This window comes from Arachis ipaensis, chromosome B10 (assembly GCF_059453495.1).
Source record: "Arachis ipaensis isolate K30076 ecotype BB chromosome B10, ASM5945349v1, whole genome shotgun sequence".
Classification (NCBI taxonomy): domain Eukaryota; kingdom Viridiplantae; phylum Streptophyta; class Magnoliopsida; order Fabales; family Fabaceae; genus Arachis; species Arachis ipaensis.
The window spans coordinates 2,428,449-2,437,709 of record NC_142435.1 but is presented as its reverse complement, the minus strand read 5'-3'; the positions used below and the strand labels follow the sequence as shown (position 1 = coordinate 2,437,709).

The 9,261-nt window shown below is 34.7% G+C and overlaps 1 protein-coding gene across 1 annotated transcript; it reads right to left on the bottom strand.

Moving 5' to 3' along the window:
* Nucleotides 1–5,412: 5,412 nt before the first annotated feature.
* Nucleotides 5,413–9,054, bottom strand: LOC107621607 (uncharacterized). Its single transcript, XM_016323642.3, has 6 exons — nt 8,752–9,054; nt 7,309–7,449; nt 7,066–7,161; nt 6,885–6,944; nt 5,841–5,905; nt 5,413–5,741 (listed from the first exon to the last, which is right to left on the bottom strand). Exons 2-6 carry the CDS (start codon nt 7,420–7,422, stop codon nt 5,594–5,596), a joined length of 483 nt encoding a protein of 160 aa, XP_016179128.1. The 5' UTR covers nt 7,423–7,449; nt 8,752–9,054; the 3' UTR covers nt 5,413–5,593.
* Between the last annotated feature and the right edge of the window lie 207 nt (nt 9,055–9,261).

The following is a 9,261-nucleotide window of genomic DNA, read 5'->3' as shown; positions in this document are numbered from 1 at the left end:
GTGGATTTTATGGAGCTACAGAACTCCAAATGGCACGCTCTCAATTGCGTTGGAAAGTAGACATCCAGGGCTTTCCAGAAATATATAATAGTCTATACTTTGCTCGAGTTTTAACGATGCAAACTGGCGTTCAAACGCCACTTCTCTGCCCTATTCTAAAGTTAAAACGCCCAAACTGGCATAAAAGCTGGCATTTTAACTCCAAGAGAAGCCTCTACACGTGAAAGCTTCAATGCTCAGCCCAAGCACACACCAAGTGGGCCCCGAAAGTGGATTTTTGCACTATTTACTTATCTCTGTAAACCCTAGGTTACTAGTTCATTATAAATAGGACCTTTTACTATTGTATTTTCGTCTTGGTCATTCTGGTTCCCCCTCTGGGGCCGAAGCCAATGAACACCATTATCACTTATGTATTTTCAACGGTAAAGTTTCTACACACCATAGATTAAGGTGTGGAGCTCTGCTGTACCTCAAGTTTTAATGCAATTACTACTATTTTCTATTCAATTCAAGCTTATTCTTATTCTAAGATATTTACTCGCACTTCAACCTGATGAATGTGATGATCCGTGACACTCATCATCATTCTCACCTATGAACGCGTGCCTGACAACCACTTCCGTTTTACCTAAGATTGAGCGTGTATCTCTTGGATTCCTGGCTCATGCGTGTTGATTGCCTCTCCTGACAACAGAGCCCTTAACTCCTTGAGATCAGAGTCTTTGTGGTATAAGCTAGAATCCGTTGGCAGCATTCTTAAGATCCGGAAAGTCTAAACCTTGTCTGTGGTATTCCGAGTAGGATCTGGGATGGGATGACTGTGACGAGTTTCAAACTCATGAGTGTTAGGCGTGTGACAGACGCAAAAGGATCACTGGATCCTATTCCAACATGATTGAGAACCGACAGATTATTAGCCGTGCGGTGACAGCGCACATGGACCATTTTCACTGAGAGGACGGGAGGTAGCCATTAACGCCGGTGAAACCCAACATACAGCTTGCCATGGAAAGGAGTAAGAATGATTGGATGAAGACTGTAGGAGAGCAGAGATTCAAAAGGAACACAGCATCTTCACAGGCTTGTCTGAAATTCCCACCAATGAATTACATAAGTTTATCTATCTTTATTTTATGTTTTATTTATCTTTATATTTTCGAAAACCCATAACCAATTTGAATCTGCCTGACTGAGATCTACAAGATGACCATAGCTTGCTTCATACCAACAATCTCCGTGGCTCGACCCTTACTCACGTAAGGTATTACTTGGATGACCCAGTACACTTGCTGGTCAGCTACACGGAGTTGTGACGAAGTGTGAATCATAATTTGAGCACCAAGTTTTTGGAGCCATTGCAAGAGGATCACAATTTCGTGTACCATATAAATACTACTTTTCTTATTGTACTAGACGTTCAGAGCTGGTCTGGGACCTTCGGGTTCTGGTTCACCACCATTACCACTTTACATTATTTTCGAGATCCATTGTATTCTCTACAGTATGAGTCTCTGAACCTCATAGGTTAAGGTGAGGAGCTCTGCTGTGTTTCATGAATTAATAAAAGTACTACTATTCTATTTCAATCTGTGTTTGACTCTATTCCAACATGTATCTTCGTTCTTCAACTTGATGAAGGAGATGACCCGTGACAATCATCTCTATTATTCTTCAACCTATGAACCGTGTGCCTGAAAACCACTCGTGTTCTACTTGAGTTCAGTAAGAGGCTGTGACAGGTAGTTATTGAGCGACAGCTTGATTATACATCTCTTAGACGGCTAATCTGAAGACTTCGTTGGGGACTTCTCGAGACACCAGTTCAGCCAATTTCGGGGAGATTAGGATCTTTGTGGTAAAAGCTTGAATCAAGGAGAAGCGTCCTCTGATCCGGAAGGTCTGACCTTTTCTATGGCGTTCTGAGTAGGATCAGGGAAAGGATAGACTGCGAGAGCTTCAACCTCATTCGTATTGGGCGCACACTAACCCTGGAGTTCAGTCTATGTGAGGAAGGTTGGTAGCCATTGAACCGGCACTTAACCACATACAACCTGCTATGGAAGGAATCACTCACAGTTGGAGAAGATAGTAAGAAAGGATTGATTCGGAAGAACAAAGCACCTCCGAGACCTTAACCAGATTCTTACCATTGAATACATAAGTATCTTATTTTATGTTTATGCTTTCTTAAAAACACATAACCTTTATTCTCTGCCTGACTAAGATTTACAGGATAACCATAGCTTGCTTCAAGCCAACAATCTCCATGGGATCGACCCTTACTCATGTAAGGTATTACTTGGGCAACCCAGTGCACTTGTTGGTTAGTTGTGCGAAATTGCAAAGTGGTTCGCAAATCCGTGCACCAATGATCCATAATCCTTTAATAGGAGGATGGTAAATGATCCAAAGTTGGATCAGATTCTAGAAGACATATGTCTACCTAAAATCAAGTGGATCAATAACACAAAAGGCAATCCAAACCAACTAAGGAGAACAGATCTCAAACCAGTTGCTAGGGGTTGGCTGGACCTTGATTGTTTGAATTGTGCGATTCATCAACACCACGAAAAGCCAATCCTTATCGCAATAAGAACCTAATGCACTCAATTGTTGCTGTTAAGTGAGTTCGGTAATCTCTTTTAGCTTGGTCTGAATGCTTTTGAAAAACAACTTCAATATGTTACTTTTGCTTCATGAATGCTTCGCATTTTCTTCGAGCTTGGTTATGAGCACTACCATGATTTCTAACACGTGTTTGTAATCGCTCCTTCTTTTTCCAATTTGAAAAGCCCTCTTTTACAAAAGCATCACCACTCGCACCATCAGGTTTCATAAGATAGAAATAGAGACAAACGACAGCATCTTTTGAAATACTATATTCCAACCAATTGCCAAATTCTTCAAACCAATTAGCATTAAATCTACGGAGAGAAGTCCCAAAATATGTTTGTGAAAAATCATGTTCTCTTGGTTGACAAGGACTTTTTTGCAAATAAGCTCATCTAACTTCATCTCTGTCATTTGGATCATAATTTGAAATTTTGGGTCGTTGTCCAGGATCAGTTACCAGACTTTCCACATTGAATTCTAAGAACTTTTTATTAGAAGAGACTAATGGAGTGACTTCAGATTCTAGTGGTAGCTTTCTTTTGAAATATTTTTTTATTACTATTTCTAAAAATAAAAAAAATATATTCTAAATTAGTAAATTGATCAATTCACTTTAAAAATTTATATGCAACATAATTACATATAATAGAATAGAACGAAAGATAAACAAATAAATAATAAGGATCAGTAAATTAAGAATAAAATAAAATATATAAATTCATGAAGAGAATAAAAAATTAGATTAATACCTAAACTATAATTGCTTTAATTAAAATTTTCAATTGAAAATATCAAAAAGAGAAACAATGAAATTGAAAGTTACATAGAATCATAGAGAGCTATATAAAAAAATAGAAAATTTAAAATGTACCTTTTGATGAAGAGAAGATGATTACTAGACAAGAAATAGAAAAAGAATGTTAAAAATATGAAACTAAGAAGAGAGTTTAAGAGAATAAAAAAGTGATGGCTGAAATTTGAGAATGGGAGAAGACTAAATTTGATTAGGTTAACTAATAGTCAAAATGATAGAAAGAAAAAGTGAGTTTGGGACTTTAAATAATTGGGCTTAATTTATTTATAGTTGAGTCATTTAAAATTTAAAATGGGGACATATATATATATATAGGTCCGTGCCTGCTTATTATATAGGAAGTTAAAAATATTTTTACCTGAAAAGTTATTTAATAACAAAATTGAGTTTGTTCAAAATCAGAGAGAGAGAGAGAGAGAGAGAGAGAGAGAGAGAGAGAGAGAGAGAGAGAGAGAGAGAGAGAGAGAGAGAGAGAGAGAGAGAGAGAGAGAGAGAGAGAGAGAGTGCCGCTTTCTCAATCGAAAATGAAAACTGTCAAGATTAGCCGACTGAAGGATTCTTTCTATCACCTTACGTAATTTCTTGATGGATTTTCTGCCATCACCTACGCAATTTCAAAGTTGCATTTTTCATGAGATGTGTGTGTTGAAAATTAGATTATAAAAATTAATGTCATCTTTATAATACAATAACATGATTTCAAAACATGCAAAATGAAATAACAAAGTACAGTTTAATTAATTTGCACAATAAAGTAAATATGATACTTATATAGTAGAAGTCAAATGTGAATAGCAATGATTGCTTTATGTCCTAAGGTACCATATTAAATTGTGACTTAAATTTATAATTATTAGTTAAAAAACTTCCAATGATGTACTATTTTTTATTATTTTAGTTAAAAATAATACATTTTGATATTATTTTTTAAAATTATTGACATCAAATTTTGATAATATGTGCAAAAATTTTGAATGATGTCTTAAATTTCTTCTTAATAGAACAATAAGACGACTTAACACGCACATCAAGAAGAAATTATAATTTTTATGCATCTAGATATTCAAAAGATACAAAAAAAATTCTTATAGCAAGCTTCATCAACTCAAAAGTTATTTGGATGGTTATGAATCAAAGCGATAGACAAAACTAAAAGTTGCAATAATGATATCGAGTGAAAAGAAGGTGGAAGGAGAAGAAAAAAACGAGAAAGGAGAACGATGCAATATAAGGGTGCGTTTAGTTTGCATTTTTATTTCCTATTTTCATTTTTTAGTGAAGACTATTTTCAGAATTTTGTTAAAAATAAAAAAAGAAAACAGTGAAAACAACAAAATCCTATTTCCTGTTTTTCACCCCTTGTTTTACAAAATTCTAAAAACAGTTTTAAGTGAAAATGAAAACAGAAAATGCAAACCAAGCATACTCTAACAGTGACACTTTATTGTGTGCTTTTATAATTTTCTGATAGTATATATATGTGTGTGTACTTTCATAATTTAGCATTTTAAAAGTATTTTATAGTAATTTTAATTTTAACAAAATATGATACAAGGTCACTAATATTAAAATGATAAATAAAAAAATGAATAATATATTAATAAAAAAATAAAATTAATTTCTTAAAAAATAATAGAAAAACAGCTGAACATCCACTATCGTGTCTGTTGAGTCACTTGTAATTAATCAAGTGGACTAGATTTAATGATTACCAAGAAAATAACATTGTTATAATATAATAGTTTATTTGGTTAAGACCAGTAGTATGATATCCAAATGCATGGAGGAAATTCAACAAAATTGGGGGTGTTTAAGTGAGTGAGAATTAAAGAGAAGATACATATGAGGCTTAGCCTTGAATATACACTGTTAAATTAGAATTCAAATAATGAAATTAGGCATTGAAAGTGATGGCGTTGTTGTGTGTAGGAGTGGGACATGGGGTTTTGTCATTCAATGTTTTTGTATGTATAGTCAGCGAATTAAAAGAGTTTGAAGTTTGAATAGTTTACTATGTTCAACTACCACGAATGTTCACGAGTAAGGTCAAATTTGACTAAAAGCATATAAAAAAATACATCAATCCTCCGTCGCCCCTCAAACCCCTCAAAAACAGGGCCAAAAAAACTGTCATCTACCTCCTGCTCCTCAACTACTCCTCAACTACTGTACTACGATGATTATTTCTATACATGCAAACACAATGGCACACATACAAAAAAAGCTTGCTCCTAGGCTATATATTCCCAGATCATTTTTTGTTGCTTTCAACTCTGCTTTGAAAGCAATCTTAGCTTTGTCCATCGCATCTCTGCATCACAATCCATGAAGTTGCACTTTAAAGAGGATACAGTTACAAAAGAAACTAGTGGGTCAACTGGTCAATTTAGTTAAATTAAAATAATGGGACCTCAGTTCACTGTTCCTCTCCTCCATATTATTCCTTAGTTTCTCAATCTCACGTTGCATCTCCATCTACATTATAAATTTTCCATCATATATAACAGCACAAAGCATGTGCAAATTAACAATCTCAACCTGACTAGAAAATGAAAAAAAATTACAAAAGAAAATAAAAAATTAAGTGTAAAGAAAAATACGAGGAACCAAACTAGTTTCCATGGTTTAGAGCCACCCTTTATACAATTTTACATACAAACTTTTCACACAAAATTTGTTTCAATAACAATAGCCATTTGAATTACTCATGTTCCCTAAACCCATGTATCTACTATAAGATGCAAAGGCATAAATCTATATCAAATATAACCAAATCTCTCATGTCATGATTAAATGAGAATATGAGACATACCCCATGAGTAGTACGGTTGTTATTTAAATAAGATGAACATTGAGAATGATTACAATCATTCCATCAAAAGACACAATACCACACAAACAATTTCTACAAGAGAAATATTTGGCTCTCGTTTGATTACAAGATTTAAAATCTATGGGTTAACCAATTGGAGCTTTTAAAAATTCCATCACAATATGTAGTCAACTGACCATATTTTAAATTCTAGAGAAAAGCAATTTACAGAATGACATATTAGATATTTGCAGTTAGCATAATTCCCTCTCAATATTAGATATTTGCAGTTAGCATAATTCCCTCTCAATGTTATTCTTCAATGTTATTCTTCGGTTACAACGATATCAAACAGGATAAAAGTAACATCAGAAACTTAGTTACATTTGAAAAGACAAAGAACTAAGATGTTAGCCTGAAATTCCAACACCATTTAATGGGGTAACTTAACAATCATGTCATTGTATTAAAATGTACCATTGTTGTCCAGAACAAGAGCTAAAATTAGATGATTTGCAATTAGTATTCCTATTATTTATGTCAACTACATTAGTATGCAATATTCCAAATATTACTTAGACTACTAGGTTCATCTCATCCATGTGTACCTATACCATAATTGCAAACACGAGTTCCAAATACCTGTAACCTCTGCACTTCAGCTTCGAATTTCGACTGGTTGGACTCTAGAATCATTTTAGCCTTTCAAGGGACAAAAAGAAAAAAGGAGAAAAAACTTATGTTAGTACACGAAACTGTATTTTAGATTCCAAGAAAGTGGTAAAGTTCACAAACGAAGAATACAAACATCAAAAGACCTCACCCTCTTGCAGGATGATTCTTGAAAATTTTCCAAAACTTCGGCAGTTATTGCCTCAGCCTGCCTTTTGGGCAGTCCTTGCTCCTCAAGTTCCCTAGTCTAGAAAGCAAAAGCCGTAAGCAAGACAAAAAATGGTAAGACAAACCACTCATTATCGAGCTTAAAATTGCAAATTAGTTAGAAAACACAACAAAAAAAACCATGAAAACAGAAAATAAAAAATGGAAAGAAGGTAATTTAAATTACAATAGCGGTTGTATCACCAATCCCTCCCTTTGCGGAAAATAATCTGAGACTTGAGTTGAAAATTTTGGACCCAAAGCCCGACAATTGAGCCAATCGCTTGCAAGCCGCAGCCATTTCCTCAAAACCCTAAATGTGAAGAAACTGAATCCAAGGACAGAAAATTAATCAAACACGAACGAGGCTAAGAAAGCAGAATAATTTTTCCATGATTTGATTTTGATTCCTCACAAATCAATACAATTTATCGGGAACCAAAAAAGATGAGAAGGAAAAGGATAGAAAGATTTTCATTGAGTTACCTGAATGTGAAAAGGATGAGGAAATGCAGAAAAGGAAAGGAGAAATTGAATCGGTAGTTTTGAACTGCTTTTGTAAAAAGAATGACTAAGTGGCATAGTTGTAAGAACCGAACCGATGATCAAACCGGTCAAGTTATTAGTTTATTGGTTTACTGATTCAACCGATAAATCACTGGTTGAATCGGTAAAACCGGTTTCACGTAAATAAAAACTATAATAGCAAAGGTATAAAACAACAGCTATTACAAAATACAAATTCACATCAATTGTTCAATGTTGGAAGCATAACCTATTTCCAACAGTTCAATTCAAAGGGTTCCTGTTAGGCAAGACAAAAGCAACCATATATGCATTCACTAAAATTTGTTTTGGACATAAAACCAGTTTTGCCGACATGTTTTCAAGCCTCAATTTGCTGAATGATTTAAACTATGAGCAACATTGGTACCTAACTAAGACAAATAGCCATGAGAAATTGATGAATGGATAACAAGCACTTAACTCACAAGTAAAATGGTTGCATTCAACTTGAAAATAACCATTCAATTCAACACATTTAAAAGCAACACCATAGTAGTTCAACAGCAAATAATTCGACAAAAAGACACAAAGTCACTACACTAAACAGATGCACAATGGCATAATAGTTCAATAGCAAATAACTTCGATAAAAATTGCTAGAAAATCCAGCAATCCTTCTTCTAAAGCAAACAGGCATAATGGCATAATCAAAAATTAATAAAAAAATCCAGCAATCCAGCAATCACTACACTAAACAGATGCACAATAAAAAATTCAACAAATTCAGTAATTTCATAATCAAGAATCAACAAATTCATAATCAAGAATCAACAAATTCAACATAACCAGAAAATCTATTCAGCTATTCAATATTTCCATATCCAGCAATATAAATTCACAGCAATGTTACATCAACAAAAACAACCATAACCATTACAAATCAGAAAAAAAAAAACAATCTGCCATTAACTAGTTCAACAATATAACAAGTTATAACTCAACAATATATACATAATCAACAATCTGCCATTAACCTATCAGTTATTCACTCCCTTAATCAAATTAAAATCCAACTAAATAATGCAAAAAAACAGAGAATAGATTTCACAGTTTGGAGACCAACTTCGATGAGACAGATTCTGGCGACGGAGAGGCAGCACCGCAGCAGCGACGGAGGGCAGCACCGCAGCAGCGACGGAGGAGATGCGACGGAGACGAAGCAGAGGAAGAGAGTCTTCGAAACTGAGAGGGACTGCGAGGAAGAGAGTGTTGGTGTGATGAGGGGAAGAAGAGACTCAAAATTGTTGGTGTGATGAGGTGAGGAAGAAAGGCTTCGAGATCTCCAGCCTAGGTCCAGGGGTCAGGGGAAGGGTATTGGGGATTTAGGGTTAGGGCTTTTTCTTATTTTTTATTTTTAAAATAAAATGACGTCGTTTTTCGGTAAGGAAAAACAAAAAAGTTCCAAACCGGCCGAGTTTCACAAAACCTCCAGTTCGCCGGTTTTAACCCGAAATTGGCCGGTTCAAACGGTTCTATCCGATTTTGTTCTTTATGCGGTCAATTTATTCAACTAGACCAGCGAAGTGACTGGTTCACCGATTTTTCGGTCGGACTGGCTGGTCCGATTCGGTTT